General features: G+C 36.7%; 1 protein-coding gene across 6 annotated transcripts in view; it reads left to right on the top strand.

Annotated features, from left to right (window-relative positions):
* Positions 1-20,625, top strand: part of WDR47 (WD repeat domain 47) — a 72,336-nt gene that overhangs the window by 24,518 nt on the left and 27,193 nt on the right. For 3 of the 6 annotated variants that reach the window (XM_025934913.2, XM_086717738.1, XM_086717739.1), the window contains 4 exons: positions 2,943-3,048; positions 5,489-6,291; positions 11,271-11,397; positions 19,084-19,262. In XM_025934913.2, the coding sequence (XP_025790698.1) occupies positions 2,943-3,048; positions 5,489-6,291; positions 11,271-11,397; positions 19,084-19,262 (1,215 nt within the window). The remainder of the gene's footprint in view (positions 1-2,942; positions 3,049-5,488; positions 6,292-11,270; positions 11,398-19,083; positions 19,263-20,625) is intronic. The other 3 variants (XM_025934915.2, XM_025934914.2, XM_086717740.1) reach the window with 3 other exon arrangements.

Genomic DNA, 20,625 nt, shown 5'->3' with positions numbered 1-20,625 from the left:
TGGATCTGTAAGTTTATATTTTTCATCAAATTTGGGAAGTTTTTGGCCATTACTTCTTCAAATATTTTTTTTAGCCCTTTTCTCTTCTCCTTCTGGGACTCTATGCAGTATTAGATAACTGATATTGTCCCACAGGACTGAGGTGCTATTCATTTTTTTAAAACTATTTTTGTGTGTGGATTGTGAGGGAGACACAGAATCTGAAGCAGGCTCCAGGCTCTGAGCTGTCAGCACAGACCCCAACCCGGAGCTTGAACTCACAGACTTTGAGATCACGACCTGAGCCGAAGTTGGACACTCAGCTGAGTGAGACACCCAGGCGCCCTTTTATTTTTTTAAACATATCTAGTCACTTTTAAAATATGGGGCACCTGGATGGTTCAGTAGGTTGAGTGTCTGACTTCGGCTTAAGTCATGATCTCACAGTTCATGAATTCGAGCCTTGCATTGGGTTTTGTGCTGACAGCTCGGAGCCTGGAGCCTGCTTTGGATGCTGTGTCTCCCTCTTTCTCTGCCCTGTTCCCGCTCGCACTCTGTCTCTCTCTTAAAAATAATAAATAAACATTAAAAAAATTTTTTTAGTGTATTCTGCACATTGTGGATTCATTGCTGAGGCTCTGGATTCTGTTATCTGCCTTTGAAAAGTGTTGACTTTTGTTCATGAGGTAGTTAACTTGGTTACACTCCCACTTAGTGGATGCCAGCTGAGATCTTTGTCAGTTAATTAGTCTTCCATCTGTTGCTTTCCCTGGGCTCCTTGGAGTCTCCCTTGCATCTTCACAGTTTCAGGGACAGCCAAAGATTTTATCTGAGTTTGTACAGTAGATTTTGGTGGATTTTTCATTATGGCTTCCTTTGTGTTTGGATGTCCTCCTGCTTTTCAGCTACTCTTGCAGTACCAAACTTTTTGCTGACTTTTTAAGAAAGTGAAACTGTAGCTTTCTACTTGAGTTTTAGCTCACATTGTGTTAACTGGAGAGTGCCCCCAGCTGAAAGACCTTATACCCTTGAATCTCACTCCAAAGGTTTTTTATCCCCGCCCCCCCCCCCCAAACCTCCCACCCCACCCCCGTCGCCAAAGATTGACTTCCCTCTAGTTGTACCAGCTTTTTGTTGTTCTTCATTGCTTTCAAATAGTTACTTTTAAAATTTTATCTACGGTTTATCATTTTATCTGTAGAAAGGTTAGCCAGATAACAAGTGACTCTACCATCAATGGAAGTACAACCTTATATTGTTTTTTGATCATCTGTTCATACCACTGGTGCTATTTGATACCTGTTTGCTTTTGCACATTCTTCATTTATTGGAATAGTATTCCTTTCACCATCTCCTACCTTTATACAGCACACACCTGATCATCTTCTGAGAGTCAGCTCTTATAAAACTTGCCTTATACTTTCCACCCCTTCTGATAGAATTGTTTTCACATTCCTTTGAGACTTTGCTGAAACAGTGTACATATTTCATACAACTTATTAGATGACCCTCTTTTTGAAGGCAAGTATTTTGCTTTATTGGACATACATTTGCTACAGTAACAATGGTTGAAAGAATGACTAAAGTTTCATTTTCTTTCAGTCCTTAAAAATAATTTTTCTTTAAGGTGCTTAAAGCATCCAGAATTTTTTATTCTTAGGCAAGTCAAGTAGACCTCTCCCTGAAAAATCTCTGTTAAAAAGCTTTAAAGTTTATGATTATTTTATGACTTCAGAAATGTTCATTTCTTCCTACTCTTTCAGCCTGATTTTTATTAGACTTTTCTCATGTTCGAAAAGAAAAAAGGACATATTTTGAATAAAATGCAAAATAATAAAACAAAACATAATAAAACAAGACATTTTGAATGTATAGGATTTTGATTTCATATTAGATTATAATTTTCATCTTTCATAAAACTTGGCTTTTGGTTAGAATTAATATTGGAAATAGAAATCCTTCGAGTACTAAATTGTATTTACTTACTGAAATTATTTTAATTGTGGCTCCAATGTGATAAGCTTTTAAGAATTTTAAGAATTTTAAGAATTTTGGGGCGCCTGGGTGACTCAGTTGGTTAAGCTTCAGCTTAGGTCATCTTGCAGTCTGTGGGTTCGAGTCCCACATTGGGCTCTGTGCTGACAGCTCAGAGCCTGGAGCCTGCTCCAGATTCTGTCTCTCTCTCTCTCTACCTCTCCCCCACTCATGCTCTGTCTCCATCTCTCAAAAAAATGAACAAATGTTAAAACAAAATTAAAAAAAAATAGTAATTTAAGAATTTTAAGAATTTTTTAAAAGTTTATTTATTTTTGAGAGAGAGAGAGCAGGGGAGGGGCAGAGGGAGAGAGAGAATCCCAAGCAGTCTCCACACTGTCAGTGCGGAGACTGACATAGAACTCAGACTCATGAATTGCAAGATCATGACCTAGGCCGAAATCAAGAGTCAGATGCTCCAAGTGCCCCATATTTTAAGAATTTTTTTGAAAGCAGGGCCATCTGGGTGGCTCAGTTCATTATGCATCCAACTTCGGCTCAGGTCATGATTTGTTAGTTCAAGCCCCACCTTGAGTTCTCTGCTGTCAGCATAGACCCCACTTTGGATCCTCTGTCCTTCTCTCTCTCTGCCCCTCCCCAGCTTGCCTGAGTACGTGTGTGTGTGTGTGTGTGTGTGTGTGTGTGTGTGTGTGTGTGTGTGTGTACACACACTTGCTCTCTCAAAAATAAACATTAAAAAAATAATTTTTTGAAAGCAAAGGTGGTTATAGTAACTTATAAGGGCATTTGATTTATGAGACATTGGAAAATTAATTTTTCTTAAAAATCTTTTTTTAGAGGAATAATTAGCCCTTTAAGACAAACTTGGTCTGTTTTGCTCTAAGAACCTGGGTTTCATTTCTAATCTTTGACTTTGTCGTAACTCGGCTTTTTAATCATTTTAATGTTTTGTATTTTATTTTTCACAGGTTTCGTTATATTATCCTGAAGCAGAAGTTTTTAGAAGCCTTGTGTGTTAATAATGCAATGTCAGCAGAAGATGAGCCCCAGCATGTAAGATTTTTATTCCTGAAGGTTTGCGCTATAGTCTTGTTTCAGTCATAAGTATTTTATTTACTAAAACAAAAGATTAGTATCATGAGTTTTCAAAGTTTTTATGAGCTGGGATGGAATAAGATCTACTCTTTTGCAGCTGGAGTACTTTCAATCTATAATGCTTTTGAACTTGTTCCAAGATTTAGACACAGACGATAAATGAATGGCTGGCTGGTTGGAGAGTGTGTGCTTTTCCTGTTTAAGGTGATTTAGATTACAGTAGATGTTTGACTTGAAGATTCTACATCATTGCTTCTTTTTTTATTCCAGAAGTGGATTATGTTTACTTCCTCATTTTGTTTTTTCAGTATTTACATTGATCCAGAGGTGTTTTTTTTTCCCTCCAAGTTTTTATTTAAATTCCAGTTAGTTAACTTACAGTGTAATATTAGTTTCAGGTATAGAATCCAGTGATTAATCGCTTACATACAATACCCCAATGATCAGTACAACAACAGAGGTGGTTTTTGATAAAATATGTGTGTCTTTATGACAATTCAAATTTAAAGATACTAAGGGTTTTTTTGATTAGAGAGTTATTTTTAAAGTTTTAATTATAGTATTGTTATATCCCAAACCAAGGAAACTTATTAAGTGCCAGTAAGTAAGTGTTCATTGAAATAAACTCAAAAGATATTACAATGAGAACTTTCATATATAGTAAGAGAAATGTTTGCCAGACAGTAATGGTTATTTTATTTATTAATTTTTGAAATTTATTAATGTTTATTTTTGAGAGAGAGTGACAGAACATGAGTGGGGGCAGGGGGGAGAGAGAGACACACACAGAAATCTGAAACAGGCTCCACGCTCTGAGCTGTCAGCACAGAGCCTGATGCAGGGCTCAAACTCCAGCTGTTAGGTCATGACCTGAGCTGAAGTCGGATGCTTAACCCACTGAGTCACCCAGTCGCCCCCACAGTGACGCTTAAATTTGAAAAGAACACTGTAAGTCAAAAGACTTAATTTTTACTTTGTCTTTGTCATTAACCAACTGAATTACTTTAGTTAAATCTGCTCCCTAACTTTTCCCATATGTAAGCTAAAGAAAGGTGAATTCCATAAACTCTGAGATTCCTTACATCATTAAAAGCTTATGATTTAAGATAATATTCAGTATACAAATTACTGTAATTTTTCTCTCAGCTAAGCTTTCTTTGTTCTGTCTTCATACTAGGTTTTTTGTTTTGTTTTGTTTTCTTTTGTCTTTGAGAGAGAGAGAGAGAGAGAGCATGAGTCAGGGAGGGACAAAGGATGGGGGCGGAGAGAGAATATTAAGCAGGCTCCACACCTGTCATGGAGCCCAACGTGGGGACTCAATCTCATGACCATGAGATCATGACCTAAGCTAAAATCAAGAGTCAAACATTTAACTGACTGAGTCACCCAGGCACCCCACATACTATTTTTGTAGCAAATGAACTGTAAACTGTAGAGTTCCCCCCCCCCCCCCCCACCACCCCAGTTTGCTTTCTTTCCCCACACAAATTTCTCCTACAGCAAGTTTAAGAATGACTCTTTTTGCTTTTTGGGTAAGCTGGAGTGATAGCAAGCTTCATAAACCATTGAATATTGGCATGCTTCAGTTTTCATTTCTAGAGTGCTCAATTATTCTTGACCTTAAAAAAGTATACATTTGAGAATGATAGTCCAAAGCCTGAACTAGAACAATATTTTAAAAAAATGTTTACTTATTTATTTTGAGAGAGAAAGAGTGCTAGTGGAGGAGGGGCAGAGAGAGAGAGAGAGAGAGAGAGAATCCGCTGACAGCACGGAACCTGACTCAGGGCTCCATCCCACGAACTGTGAGATCGTGACCTGAGCTGAAACCAAGAGTATGTGCTTAACTGACTGAGCCACCCAGCACCCAGGCATCCCTAGAACACTATTTTTTTTATATCTTTTTTTTAATGTTTACTTATTTTTGAGAGAGAGAGAGGGAGCACAAGTGGGGGAAGGGCAGAGAGAGAAAGGGAGACACAGAATCTGAAGCAGGCTCCAGGCCTGGGAGACACAGGGTCGAACCCACAAACTGTGAGATCATTACCTGAGTTGAAGTCGGATGCTTAACTGACTGAGCCACCCAGGTGCCCCGAACACTATTCTTATAGTAAGAGTTTAATTTGCTAGGTAACCAAATTATTTCATATTTTTATTTTAATAGTGAAAAAACATTTTAGCTCCTGACTTTAGAGTTGTTACATAGCCTGCAAATTATATGAGTACTCTGTGACACTGGAGTTTATCCTTTTGCAATTAAAGTTTATGAAAGCTTATAAAATATTTGATTAAATATTTTTTAAAACATTTTATAAAATATTTTATAAAACATTTGATTAAATGTATTTGATTAAAATACTCTTGTTTTCATATCTCACAGCATCTTTCTTTGTAGTGATCACTTATATTTTTCTTACAGCTGGAATTTACCATGCAAGAAGCTGTGCAATGTTTGCATGCCCTAGAAGAGTACTGTCCTTCTAAAGATGATTACAGCAAGCTCTGTTTGCTTTTGACTTTGCCTCGTCTGACCAATCATGCTGAATTTAAGGACTGGAATCCAAGCACTGCACGAGTTCACTGTTTTGAAGAGGCTTGTGTCATGGTTGCAGAATTCATCCCTGCTGATAGGAAGCTAAGTGAGGCTGGGTTTAAAGCAAGTAACAATCGTTTATTTCAGCTTGTAATGAAGGGCCTACTTTATGAATGCTGTGTAGAATTTTGTCAAAGTAAAGCAACTGGAGAAGAAATTACAGAAAGTGAAGTACTTCTTGGCATTGACCTTTTATGTGGTAATGGTTGTGATGACTTGGATCTGAGTTTATTGTCATGGCTTCAGAATCTCCCATCTTCTGTCTTCTCTTGTGCTTTTGAACAGAAAATGCTTAATATTCATGTTGACAAACTTCTGAAACCTACAAAAGCTGCATACGCTGATCTTTTGACTCCTCTTATCAGCAAACTTTCTCCCTATCCATCGTCTCCAATGAGAAGGCCTCAATCAGCTGATGCCTATATGACCCGCTCTCTGAATCCTGCTTTAGATGGCCTCACTTGTGGCCTAACCAGTCATGATAAGAGAATCTCAGACCTTGGAAACAAAACGTCTCCAATGTCACACTCCTTTGCTAACTTTCATTATCCAGGGGTACAAAACCTCAGTAGAAGTCTCATGCTTGAGAATACAGAATGTCACAGTATTTATGAAGAATCCCCTGAACGGTAAGTATTTCCTCATAAAAATTAGAAATTATTCAGAGTGTGAGATTGTGTGTGTGTGTTTAATGTTCAAGTCCCTTTAGTTGAAAGTTAGTCCTTAAACTTTATAAAGCATTTCTAAAATAAATTTTGATAATTAAAATTATCAATGAGAATCTTTATTTTTATATCCTGTATTATTTTGCTTATTATTAAGGCAGTGGATGTGCATTGAAGACATTTTGGAAAATACAGGAGAGTATAAATATGAGAATTAAAATCCCATGTAATCTCACACTTCGATGATGTCTTTTTTCTATGAATACATTTTTAAAGATTGGGAATGTACTATATATATTCACATAATTTGCTTTTTAAAATTTGATCTTGAATACTTTCTCATATTTTTAAACATTTATTGGGATAAATGATTAATGATGTATGCAGTATTCCACTGTATGACTGTATCATAATTTTACCTAATTCCTCATCATAGGATAGCAGATTATTTCCACTTTTTTCTCCTATATGAATAGTACTGAATAGTAAATAGTATTGAATGTGTGTGTGTAAAAATCTCTGATTATTTCCACTCTGATTATTTTTTCTAGTAACTCTTTTTTTTTTTTTTTAAGTTTATTTATTTAGTTTGAGAGAGAGCAAATAGGAAGGGGCAGAGAGAGAGGGAGAGAGAAAGAATCCCAAGCAGGCTCCACAGTGTCAGTGCAGAGCCCGATGCAGGGCTCAAACTCACGAACTATGAGATATGACCTGAGCTTGAGTCAGATGCTTAACCGACTCAGCCACCCAAGCATCCCTCTAGTAACTCTTAATATACATGAAGGAAATAAGGGTTAAAGCCAGCACTCAGTTTTTCTTTCAAACTTGGCATGAAATAATAATTTCCTGGTTAGCAGTTCTTTATTTCAAGAGTTAGAAAAGTTCTTCCCTCACTTTCTAGGAAAACCACTGGGACATATGGCTGGTTTCCTATACTCAGAGTTGATACTATGAAGTATGATACTATGAGTAGGGAAGAGGCAGAGAGAGAGGAAGAAAGAGAATCTAAAGCAGGCTCTGCACTGTCAGCACACAGAGCCTGACACGGGACTCAAACTCATAAACCACGAGATCACGACCTAAGCTGAAATCAAGAGTTGGATGCTTAACTGACTGAGCTACCCAGGCACCCCAAGCGTAGGGTGACTTAAGAGTCATCTTATTGCTCTACTTGAAAGATAGAGATGATATCTAGTAATGAAAATGGATGAGTATAACTTAATATCGAAGGATCCTATTATCTAAATCCCAAAGGAATAGAGTCTTGAACATTGGTAGAGACTATCTTAAACTTTTCTTGGACTTTCCAATCTCTTTAAAGAAAATTTTCATTGTCTGGTATGTTGGGCTTCAATTCTAAGGGACTGTTGATATTCTTCTGAGGAGAACTGTTGATATTCTTCTGGGTATGTAAGATGATTGGAACTTCTTCGTCAGTATAATGTTTGGACTTGTTCCCCAAAGGGATTGTCTTTCTTTTTTTCTTAATTTTTTTTTTTAATTTACATCCAAATTAGCATATAGTGCAACAATGATTTCAGGAGTAGATTCCTTAATGCCCCTTATGCATTTAGCCCATCCCCCTTCCCACATCCCCTCCAGTAACCCTCTGTTTGTTCTCCATATTTATGAGTCTCTTATGCTTTGTCCCCCTCCCTGTTTTTATATTATTTTTGTTTCCCTTCCCTTATGTTCATTTGTTTTGTCTCTTAAAGTCCTCATATGAGTAAAGTCATATGATACTTGTCTTTCTCTGACTAATTTCACTTAGCATAATACCCTCTAGTTCCATCCACGTAGTTGCAAATGGCAAGATTTCATTCTATTTGATTGCCGAGTAATACTCCATTGTGTGTGTGTGTATATATATATACGTGTGTATATATATATACACACCACATCTTCTTTATCCATTCATTCATCGATGGACATTTGTGTTCTTTCCATACTTTGGCTATTGTTGATTTGGCTATCAACATGGGGGTGCATGTGTCCCTTCAAAACAGCACAACTGTATCCCTTGGATAAATACCTAGTAGTGCAATTGCTGGCTCGTAGGGCAGCTCTATTTTTAGTTTTTTGAGGAACCTCCATACTGTTTCCCAGAGTGGCTGTACCAGTTCGCGTTCCCACAAAGGGATGGTCCTTCTAAAGAAAAGAGACACAAAAATCTAGCCAATTCTGACTCTACATGTGCTGTTGCCTATGTAAAGGAGCAGTAGAAATTGAGGAATGACTAAAGACAGAAAGAAGTGGAGTATAAGCTACTAGACCATTATAGAATAAGTAGAGAGGTAAAATGTGACATATTAAAATGTGAGTAATACATGTGTTACTAGCTGAGCAGTAGCATAACCAAGAAAATATCTGTCATGCCTGTGAAATTGGAAGACTTAAGAGGCAAAGCAGTGTGGAATAATGAATGGTCTTTGGGGTCAGACTTGGACTTGAGCAAGAGCTTTGCCATTTACTAGTTGTGTGACCTTGGGACCGTTATTACTTAGTCTCTCTGAGCCTAAGTGATCATCTGTATAAAATAGGGTGTTGACTTGCAAAGTGAGATAAAGTTCCTAGCAGAGTGGCAAGCATGTGCATGGTGCTTAGTAAATACAGATTTCTCCCCTTCTGAGTGTCATACTCCTGTTAAAGACAGTATGTCAAAAGGGCTGCTAATAGCATGCTATAGGTAAGCTACTGTGCTGTGGATAAAGTATAAAAATTTACTTTGGAAAAAGTTAACCTTGTTTTTAAAATTATCTTAGGTGTGGGGTACCTGGGTGGCTCAGTTAGTTAAGTGCCCAGCTCTTGATTTTGGGTCAGGTCATGATCTCACGATTTGTGAGTTTGAGCCCTGCATCCGGCTCTGTGCTTATTATAGTGTGGAGCCTGCTTGGGATATTCCTTCTCTCTCTCTCTCTCTCTCCTTCTCTCTCTCTCATTCTCTCTCTCTTTCTCTCTCCCCCTCTGCCTCTTTCTCTCTCCCCTTCTGCTTCTTTCTCCCTGTCTGCCTCTCTCTCTCCCCCTCTGCCTCTGTCTCAAAATAAATAAACTTAAAAATATTTTAGGTGTGGGGCGCCTGGGTGGCGCAGTTGGTTAAGCGTCCGACTTCAGCCAGGTCACGATCTCGCGGTCCATGAGTTCGAGCCCCGCGTCGGGCTCTGGGCTGATGGCTCAGAGCCTGGAGCCTGTTTCCGATTCTGTATCTCCCTCTGTCTCTGCCCCTCGCCTGTTCATGCTCTGTCTCTCTCTGTCCCAAAAATAAATAAAAACGTTGGAAAAAAATTAAAAAAAAAAATATTTTAGGTGTAATTTAAAAATATTGGTAAGATTATTACACAATTATCTTGAAGATGCCACTTGAAGAAACCTCTTATTTGTGGTGATATACGTTTGAAGTCAGTATTTGTTTAAAAATATTTTGAGTGTCTACTCTGTGCTAGTGTCATGCTGCATTCCGGGGATACAGTGATGGAATTACTATGGTGAACAAGAAGATAAAACACAAAAGAAGGGTTTATAAGAGAGTGTGGGTTTTGTAAAGATAGTTTTTCACTCAAATATAAACAAACTCCAAACAAAAAAGGAAGAAAAATCCGTTGAAAAAAATATAAGCTTTGGCTATTCAGTGTAATGGTCTCAAAATTAAATGGCAAACAAACAAACAAACAAACAAAAAACAAACAAACAAAAAAAACCCAACCCAAAAACATCTCGGGAATGAATCAGCATTGGATTTGGAACCTGACAATCTAGATTGAAATCCTTTATTTACTGGCTATGCAATTTTAGGAAAATCACTTTATTTGTCATCTGTGAAATGAGAGTTACAACCTATTTCACAAGTTACTGTGCAAGTTAAATGAGACAATACATATGGAAATGTATAGATTGCAAAATTAAATGTTACATTATGAAGGTCATTTTATTTTATATATAGTTAATAACTCTTATTAAATCTATCTTGTGGGCATAAAATTGGGCTTCTTATGGGCATTAGCAGGTTACGGCAGAGATTGGTCCTGAAAACTTCTTCAAGTCTTTCTCCTTCCTCTTCTGGGCGCATGTGTATATATGTATGTTGAGGTACTTATCAGTTAGAAAGCTTCTGACCAATGGTGCCTTTATGAAGATGACTATTTAGCTCTGCTTCCTGACCTCTACAACTGTAATTTGTTATGTATTACATACTCTGCCTGGAGAGGCCATTATGAAGCCCTCTCATAATCAAATTCCTTCAAGGCAGAGGTCATTTTACTTTTGTATATGTTCCCATGGTGCCTTGTGCCAACAGGTTATCTGTGTAAGTGTCTGAGGTATTCATCATTTTTGGATGATGTTAGTTATTAAAAATTTTGAACAGAATAACTATAAAAAGTAGAAATTGCTAGTGTTTAGAAGAATATTAGGAACAACCTGACAGAGATGTTAAGCTTACTAACTAGTATACATTAAAAATATTGGAAACATGTATGTTTAGCTTTTATGTTAAGTGCAAATAAACCAAAGAAAGCTTTTTAATAAACAGTTCTTAAATTTTTGTTGAAACATATTGGAGGGGAAAAATTAATGTTTGGGTAACAGAATCACACATTAAGATTCATAAAGAGAATTTAGGCATTAGGTCATCCAGCTTATTATTCAGTTCAGTTTATAGATGAAGCTGAGCCACAGAGAATGTAAGTGATTTTCCAAAGACCACAAATCTTGTTTTAGACTGGACCCCCTACCCTCCTGGCTTAATAATCCAGTGCTCTTCCATTATAGGCATATTCTATTAAAAAAAAAAAAAACCTTATATATACACTTAAGAAAGGAAAATTAAAAAATCTATTTTTGAACATTTGGTAAACATAAAATAGTCATTGTTTTAATTAAAATTTCTCTAAAATATCTTTTCCTTTACTCCCACCTCTTCCTTTTTGTTTTTTGCACTTTTCTGGAAGAAGTGATACACCTGTTGAGGCACAGCGGCCTATAAGCAGTGAAGTCCTGGGCCAGAGTTCAGTTTCAGAAAAAGAACCTGCAAATGGAGCACAGAATCCAGGACCAGCTAAGCAAGAAAAAAATGAGGTATTATTTAATACATCTAGTGTCTTTTAGAGTTGTTCTCTTTGTAAGAAATAATAGTGTTTGCTTGAGTAAATGTAAATGGAATTTTTTAATATTTGAGAGTAGGTGAGAGAATATCTAGACTTATTAAGTCATTTTCTCCCTTAAGGATATATGGTATCTTTAGTTGTCATGTATTTTGGAGAATTTTTAACAGGTGAATTTATTAACAATCTAAAATACCACAGTTTACATTAATCTTACATATTTCAAGACTCAAGTAATTGAACTCACATTAAATGTGGGTAGCTTGATATGCTCTATATTTTACTAATTAGATGTAATGAACAAGAAATGACATTTAAAAAAATTTTTTTATTTTTTATTTTTGAGAGAAGGAGAGACATAGAGTGAGCAGGGGAGGAGCAGAGAGAGAGGGAGACACAGAATCCGAAGCAGCCTCCAGGCTTTGGGCTATCAGCACAGACCTCTGAGCTGTCAGCACAGAGCCTGACGCGAGGCTCAAACTCATGAACTGTGAAATCATGACCTGAGCCAAAGTCGGATGCTTAACTGACTGAACCACCCAGGCACCTCAGAAATGACATTTGTAATAGAAAATACTTTTATCCAAGTCTTTCTTTTTTAATGTTTATTTATTTTTGAACGAGAGAGACAGAGTTTGAGCAGGGGAGGGGCAGAGAGAGAGGGAGACACAGAATCCGAAGCATGCTCTAGGCTCCGAGCTATCAGCACAGAGCCCAACATGGGGCTCGAACTCATGAACTGTGAGATGATGACCCGAGCCGAAGTCGGATGCTTCACCTACTGAGCCACCCAGGCGCCATTTTTATCCAAGTCTTTAGAGTTCTAAATTATTTTTCTGTGGTGTTTTAGAAAGGAAATTGTATTATGAAGATGATAAATTTTATCTTATATATTATGCCACTTAGAAGAAATGAAGAGGTAGTTTTAAACGTTCAATAAATTTTTTTGTTTTCAACCAAATATTAAGAATGAAGCAGAAAAATTATTGTTAAAAATACATATAAGGGGCACCTGTGTGCCTCAGTGGTTAAGTGTCTAACTCTTGATTTTGGCTCAGGTCATGATCTTACAGTTGGTGGGTTTGGGCCCTGTGTTGGGGTCTGTGCTCACAGTGCAGAGCCTGCTTGGGATTCATTCTCTCTCTCTCTCTCTCTCTCTCTCTCTCTCTCTCTCTCTCTCTCTGTCTTTCTTTCTCTGCCCCTTTCCTGATTATGCTCTCTCTTTCAAAATAAAGAAACTTAAAAATATAGGGGCGCCTGAGTGGCGCAGTCAGTTAAGCATCCAACTTCACCTCAGGTCATGATCTCATGGTTTGTGAGTTCAAGCCCTGTGTTGGTCCCTGTGCTGATAGCTCGGAGCCTGGAACCTGCTTCAGATTCTGTGTCTCCCTCTCTCTGTCCCTCTCCCTCTCACACACTTCTCTCTCTCAAAAATAAGTAAAGATTAAAAAAAAATTTTTTTAAGGGGCGCCTGGGTGGCTCAGTCAGTTAAGTGTCCGACTTTGGCTTAGGTTGTGATCTCAGGGTTCATGGGTTCCAGCCCCACATCAGGCTGTGTGCTGACAGCTCAGAGCCTAAAGTCTGCTTTGGATTCCGTGTCTTCCTCTCTCTCTGTCCCTCCCCCACTTGCACTCTGTTTGTCTCTCTCTCTCTCTTAAAAATAAACATAAAAGTTAAAAAAAAGTTTTTTTAATATATTTAAAAATATCTATAAATATGCACCAAACAGTAGAACCCCAAAATCTATGAAGCAAACATTGGCAGAGTTGAAGGGAGAAATGATAGTTGGAGACTTCAATGCCCTACCTACTATAATGGATAAAACATCTAAACAGAAGATCCATAAGGATACAAAGTACTTGAACAACACTATAAACCAACTAGACCTAACAGACATGTGTAGAATACTCCAACAATTTTGTTGCTTTGGAGGATGCACCTTTTTAAAAAAAAATTTTTTTTTAATGTTTGTTTATTTTTGAGACAGAGACAGAATGTGAGTAGGTTAGGGACAGAGAGAGAGGGAGACAGAGAATCCAAAGCAGGCTCCAGGCTCCAAGCTTTCAGCACAGAGCCTGATGCAGGGCTTGAACCCACAAGCTGCGAGATCATGACTTGAGCTGAAGTCGGTCACTCGACCAACTGAGCCACACAGGTGCCCCAGTGCACCTTTTTTTTTTTTTTTTACCCAGAGGTGCCTGTATCAGTCTTTTTAGAGGAAGTTGTTTTCTTAGGCCCTCAGGTCAGTGATAGTATTCCAAGTGTTTGTAACTTGTTTTGTGAATATGTGAATACTAACAATATCTGAATACAAATATGTAAATAAAGTGATACTAACAAAAAAAAGAACATTTCAACAATAGCAGAATACACATTTTTCAGGATAGACTATATATTAGGACCCAAAACAAATCTCAATACATTTTAAAAAATTGAAATCACATGAAGTGTCTTCTCTGACCATAATGGGATGAAGCTAGAAATTAATAACAGAGGGAAAATTGGAAAATTCACAAATGTGTAGAAATTAACACACTCTTAAATAACCAGTGGGTCAAAGAGGAAATCACAAGGGAAATTAGAAAATACCTAGAAACTAATAAAAATGAACAACATACCAAAGCATACAACATTCCAAATTGATGAGATACAGCAAAAGCAGTGCTCAGGGGAAATTTATGCCTATAAATGCTTACATTAAAAAAGAAAAGGGGTGCCTGGATGGGTCAGTTGGTTAAGCATCCAACTCTTGATCTTGGCTCAGGTCATGATCTCACAGTCTATGAGATTGGGCCCTGATTTGGGCTCTGTGTTGACAGCATGGAGCCTGCTTGGGATTCTCTCTTTCCTCTCTCTCTGCCCCTCCCCTCTCAAAATAAATAAAACTTTTTTTTTTTAATGTTTTAATGTTTGTTTATTTTTGAGAGAGAGAGTACAAGTGAGGAAGGGGCAGAGAGAAAGGGAGACACAGAATCCAAAGCAGGCTCCAGGCTCTGAGCTGTCGACATAGAGCCCAATGTGAGCTCAAACTCATGGACTGTGAGATCATGACCTGAGCTGAAGTCAGACTGAGCCAACTTAACTGACTGAGCCACCCAGGTGCCCCATAAGTAAATAAAAATTTAAAAGGAGAAGAATAAAGTCCTCAAAGTAATAACCTAACTTTATGCCTTGAGGAACTAGAAAAAAGAAAAACAAATTTTAGCAGAAGGAAGTAATAAAGATTAGAGGGGAGATAAATAAAATAGAGAAAAGGAAAACAATAGAGAATCAATAAAATCAAAAGTTGATTCTTTGAAAAGATTAACAAAATTGACAAGCCCTTAGCTAGACTAACCAAAAAAAAAAAAAAGAGAGAGAGAGAGAAAAGACACAAGTAAAATCAGAAATAAAACTGGGGACTTTCCTGTCAACCTTACAATAATAAAATGGATTATAAGAGAATACTATGACCACTGTAAGCCAGCAAGTTAGATAACCTAGTTGAAATGGACAAATTCCTAGAAATCACAAATTACCTAAGCTGACTCAAGAGGAAATAGAAAATCTCAACAAACTTACAATGAGTAGAGATTGAATCAGTAATCAAAAACCTTCCAACAAAGAAAAATCCAGAATCAGGTGGCTTTATGGATGAATTCTACCAAACATTTAAGGTAGGGTTAACATCAGTCCTTCTCAAAATCTCCTAAAAGTATATAAGAAGAAGGAATACTTCCTAACTCATTCTGTGAGGCTAGCATTACCCTAATACCAAGGCCAGATGAAGACATTACAAGAAAAGAAAATTAAAGCCTGGGTGGCTCAGTTGGTTAAGGTCTGACTCTTTGATTTCAGCTCAGATCATGATCTCATGGTTCATGGATTTGAGCCTTGTGTCATGCTCTGTGCTGATGGCCTGCTTGGGATTCTCTCTCTCTTTCTGTCTCCTTTCCCACTCACACACTGTCTCTCTCTCTCAAAATAAACTTTTATGTGTATTATTTTTGAAAGAGAGAATGCAGAAGCCAGGGAGGAGCAGAGAGAGAGGGAGACACAGAATCCAAAGCAGGCTCCAGGCTCTGAGCTATTAGCCCAGAGCCTCACGCAGGGCTTGAACCCACAAACTGTGAGATCATGACCTGAGCTGACATCGGACACTTAACCAACTAAGCCACCCAGGTGCCCCTCACACTAAATAAACTTTAAAAAAAAGAAAGAAAAAGAAAACTACAGACCAATTTCTTTCATGAATAGAAACTAAAACCCTAACAAAATACTAGCAAACTAAATTCATCAGTATATTCAAAGGATTATGTACCCTGACCGAGTGAATTTATCCCAGAGTGCAAGGTTAGTTCAACATTAAATAAATCAATCAATGTAGTATGTCACATTAGTAGGATAATGGGCAAAAAAACATCTGACCATGTCAATTGATGCAGAAAAGGCATTTGACAAAATCAGACACTCTTTCATGATAAAAGCTCTCAGAAAACTAACAATAAAATGGAATTTCCTTGGCATGGTAAAGTTCATTTATGAAAAACCCAAGCTAACCTCTTACTCATTGGGGAAAAACTAAAAGCTTTCCCCTAAGATCAGGAACAAAGACAAGGATGCCTATTTTTACCGCTGCTATTCAGCATTTCCTGGAAGTTGTAGCTAGAGAGATTAGACAAGGAAAAGAATCAAAAGCCGACCCAGATTGGAAACAAAGAAGTAAAACTATCTCTATTTACAGATGACATGATCCTGTTTATAGAAAATCCCAAAGAATTCATAAGAAAGCTACTAGAGCTTACAGACGAGTTTAGCAAAGTTACAGAGTACAAGAGCAACAATAAGAGTCAGTTGTGGTTCTATACTACCAACACTGAACAATCTGAACAGGAAATTAAGAAAGCAGTTCCATTTACGATAGCATATAAAAGGATAAAATACCTGGGAATAAATTAAACCAAGGAGGTGAAAAACTTGTATGCTAAAATCTATAAAACATTGCCGAAAGGAATTTTAAAAGATCTAAATAAATAGATATCCTGTGTTCACACATAGGCAAACTTAATATTGTTGTCAGTACTCTCCAATATGATCTACAGATTTCATGTAATTCCTTTAAAAAAATTCTGCAACCTTTTTTGCAGCAGTGAAAAGCCAGTATTCAAGTTCATATGGAGTTGTAATGTGTCCTGAATAGCCAAAACAATCTTTAAAAAGAACAAAGTTGGAGGACTCACACACAGTTCATGATTGCAAAGCCACAAAGCTACAGTAGCTACAAAAGCTACAGTAATCAAAACTGTTTGGTACTTGCATAAGGACAGAAATATAGACCAATGGACTACATTGAGAGACTAGAAGTAATCCCATATATCTGTGGCTAATTGACTTTTGTCAAGGATGTCAGGTCCATTCAACGGGGAAAGAATAGTCTCTTTAACTGATGATGATGGATCAGCTGGATTTGTACATGGAAAAGAATGAAGTTGGATCTCCACCTCACATAATGTACAAAAATGAACAGATCAACAACTTAATTATAAGAGCTAAAAGTATAAAACTCTTAGAAGAAAACATAAGGGCAGATCTTTGTGATCTTGGATTTTGTAATGTATCCTTAGATATGATACTAAAAACTTGAGCAACAAACATAGAAATTGATAAATTGAGCTTCATCAAAATTAAAAGCTTTTGCGCATCAAAGGACATTATCAGAAAAGTGAAAAGACAGCCAGCAGAGTGGGAAAAATATTTGCAAATTATATATCTAATAAGGGTTTAATATCTAGCATATATGAAGAACTACAACTCAACAACAAAAAGACAATTCAACTTATGAAAAAGGAGTTGAGGGGCATCTGGGTTGCTCAGTTGGTTCAGCATCTGACTCTTGATCTCAGTTTAGGTCTTGATCTCAGGGTTATGAGTTCAAGCCCCTCATTGGGCTCCATGATGGGTGTGAAGCCTACTTAAAGAAAAAAAAAGTTGAACAAACATTTCTCCAAAGAATATATTCAGATGGCCAATAAGCACACGAAAAGATGCTGAATACCACTAGTCATTAGGGAAATGCGAATCAAAACCCCAATGAAATATAGATTCACAACTACTAGGATGGCTGAACTCAAAGCAGTGGAAAATAAGTGTTGGTGGGGAGTGGAGAAATTTGAACCCTCATACGTTGTTGATTTGCATGTATAATGGTGCAGTCACTATGGATTGGTGGTACCTTAAATATAGACTTAAATATAGAATATAAATATATAAATAAAATATAGCTTAAATATAGCTAAATTTAGAATTACCGTATGACCCAGTAATTCCACTCAAAAACATTGAAAGCAAGGACTCAAACAGGTATCTGTACATCCATGTTCTTAGAGGCATTATTCACAGTAGCCAAAAGGTAGATACAACCCAAGTGTCCACTCACAGATTAATGGATAAACAAAAGTGGTATATCCATTCAATGGAATATTATTCAGCCACACAAAGGAATGAAATTCTGACATATGCTACAACATGGATGAACTTTGAAAATATCATGCTAAGTGAAATGTCAGATACAAAAGGACAAATATTATATGATTCCACTTATATCAAATATCTAAAATTGACAAAATCATAGAGAAAATAGAATAGAGGTTAACCAGGAGCTTGGGGGAGGGAGAGAAATGAGAAGTTACTGCCTCATGGTTACAGAGTTTCTCTTTAGGGTGATGAAGAATTTTGGAAATAGTGGTAATAATTGCACAATGTTGTGAGTATAGTTAATGCCACTGAATTGCACACATGAAAATGGTTAAGATGACAAGTTTTCTATTTTACCAACAATAAAAAATTTAAAAGGACACATAATTTTTTCTCAGAGTTATTGCTATTAAGTTATGAAATGGAAGAGGATTGTTACTATTTCCTGGAAAAGGGAGACAGTTTTAGCTTAAGTTAGTTGTATAAGACTCTTGGCTAAGCTTATTGTCACTGTTGGCCAATTTCAAAGATAATTGATTAGTTCCAGGGTAACCCTGGTTCACATGATCTTTGTAATATGACCAGACTCCACCTTGGCAGAGGAGTCTTTCTTTGCCAATATTGGAATTTACTGAATATCCAAGTCCTGTAATTTGAGTGCTATACAGTTCTTTGGAAGAATGAAGCAGGAATGTTGGGATTAAGTTTACCATTCATTTATTCTACTTTCTTGTGAAAGGTTGTTTGAAACCTGAATTAAGGTACTGTTTTTGAGGGAAATTTTTAAAGTTTCTCTCTAGAGTAACCTATTAAACCATTTACCTGCTTAAATTAAGTGTGTTGGATAAGGCTAATACTGTGTTTATTAAATCCTAATGTCTTCTCTTAGTATTTTTTTCAAGCAATACAGATCTAACCCCCTTGTGACAACTATAATATATATTTTTCTTTTGCATTAGTCAAAGATCCAGGGTAACCATTCATTTTGGTCAGTCTTTTGCTATAGAATAAAGTAAATTAATTGATCTACTTGATTATAAAAACTCATGGATACTATGTTATTTTTCAAAGAGCAATATATTAAGTATTTTCTAATTGTTAAATATAGCTACTTGCACATTTCATCCAGTGTTTATAGAAGTTACTGTTGAGTAGGGACATATATTTAATCATAGTCTGTTAAAATATATTTTCTAATATTTTTAAGCTTCGAGATTCAACAGAACAATTTCAAGAATATTATAGGCAAAGATTACGCTATCAACAGCATTTAGAACAGAAGGAGCAACAGCGGCAGATATACCAACAAATGCTGCTCGAAGGAGGTGTGAATCAGGAGGATGGTCCCGATCAGCAGCAGAATCTTACGGAACAATTTCTTAATAGGTATGTCTTTCAGTCATTTTTTAAAATGTAAGGAATTATTTCAAAGAGACTACAAGCAGGCAATGACTGCTGCTTTCCATGTATAGTTTGTAATTTTAAAGTGTTTGAAGTAATACAGAGTTACAGAATATCTTCTTGTCACAGCATTCTGAGGGTCCATCTAATTTTGTTCTTCTTTCCTTTAAACCTTTTTTGACATCGAAGCAACAAGAGCAGAAGTGTGGTGGTTCAGCTGACAGCTGGAAGCAAGTGGCTAGGTGGATCCAGCTCTGTCCCAGGGTAGTTCAGGTCCTAGGGGTCTTAGTTACTTAGCTTCGTTTTGCTTGTTTCCTCATCTGCTGCACAGAACAGCCATGAAGATGAAATGAGTTAATCTATGCAAAGTACTTAGAACAGTATCTGGCATATAGTAAGCACTATGTTAAGTGTTCACTGTTGTTTTTATTGTTATTTTGGGTGCTTGAATTTCCAGGTTCTTTTGAATTCAGTATATTAAAATTATTATTGAATTCAATATATTAAAGTTATTCTTTCTTATAATTTCTGCCAAGGTAATATGACCTTACATTGCTTTTAATTATAGGAGGTGTGTGTGTGTTTCTGTGTGTGTGTGTGTGTGTGTGTGTGTTTGTATGTATATGGACAGGTAGATAGTAATGTGTCTTTTTAAAAATCAATAAACTAGAATATATGTCTCTGAGCAAAGCTTGTTGGAAGATTAAATGAGTTAATATATAAAAAATTACTTAGAATAAATCCTGGTGCATATAAGAAGTGTACCATAAATGTTGGTTATTATTGTCATTATGATTAGGCAATTCAGTGGTGACTATCAGTTCTTTATTTGGTTCAATAATATTGGAAGTAATCTGCTTGAAATTCTGAGGGTTGGGCAAGTCAGTGAGCCTGAAATTGATTCTGTCTTCAAACCTTCAGGAATGTTTAGTGGTAGTCTAGAGTCTAAGTAGGCTTTTGAACATTGCATTTGAGGATCATTTTCTTATCTCCTCTGATAAGTCCGTGGTTTATTAGAATTATCCTAATTTGATGAACTGCCATTTCTGGTTCTTGGATGTCTTCTTCATATCCATAAAGGTCATGGTTGCAATTGGATTCTCTGACCATTTTATTTTGCAGTGAAAACAGATAGCTGGCATTAAATCAGAAGATAAAATGTCAAGGTTCTGTGATCCTAACAGTGGTAAAGGATGTACTTGCTCAGGAAAAAACTATTCAGGATGGTTTATCCTTCCTTTAAAGACCATTATAAATAGAATTCAAGTTCTTTCTTGTTATTTAGCTTTTGAAAATTAGTTTCGTATAAATTCTGTTGTTCTCCTGGCCCTCTCTTATCTATTCTTTT

The sequence above is a fragment of the Puma concolor genome, chromosome C1 (genome assembly GCF_028749965.1).
Source record: "Puma concolor isolate L17-30 chromosome C1, mPumCon1.1.hap2, whole genome shotgun sequence".
NCBI lineage: Eukaryota > Metazoa > Chordata > Mammalia > Carnivora > Felidae > Puma > Puma concolor.
The sequence above is the reverse complement of the archived record's forward strand: the minus strand, read 5'-3'. Positions and strand labels throughout refer to the sequence as shown.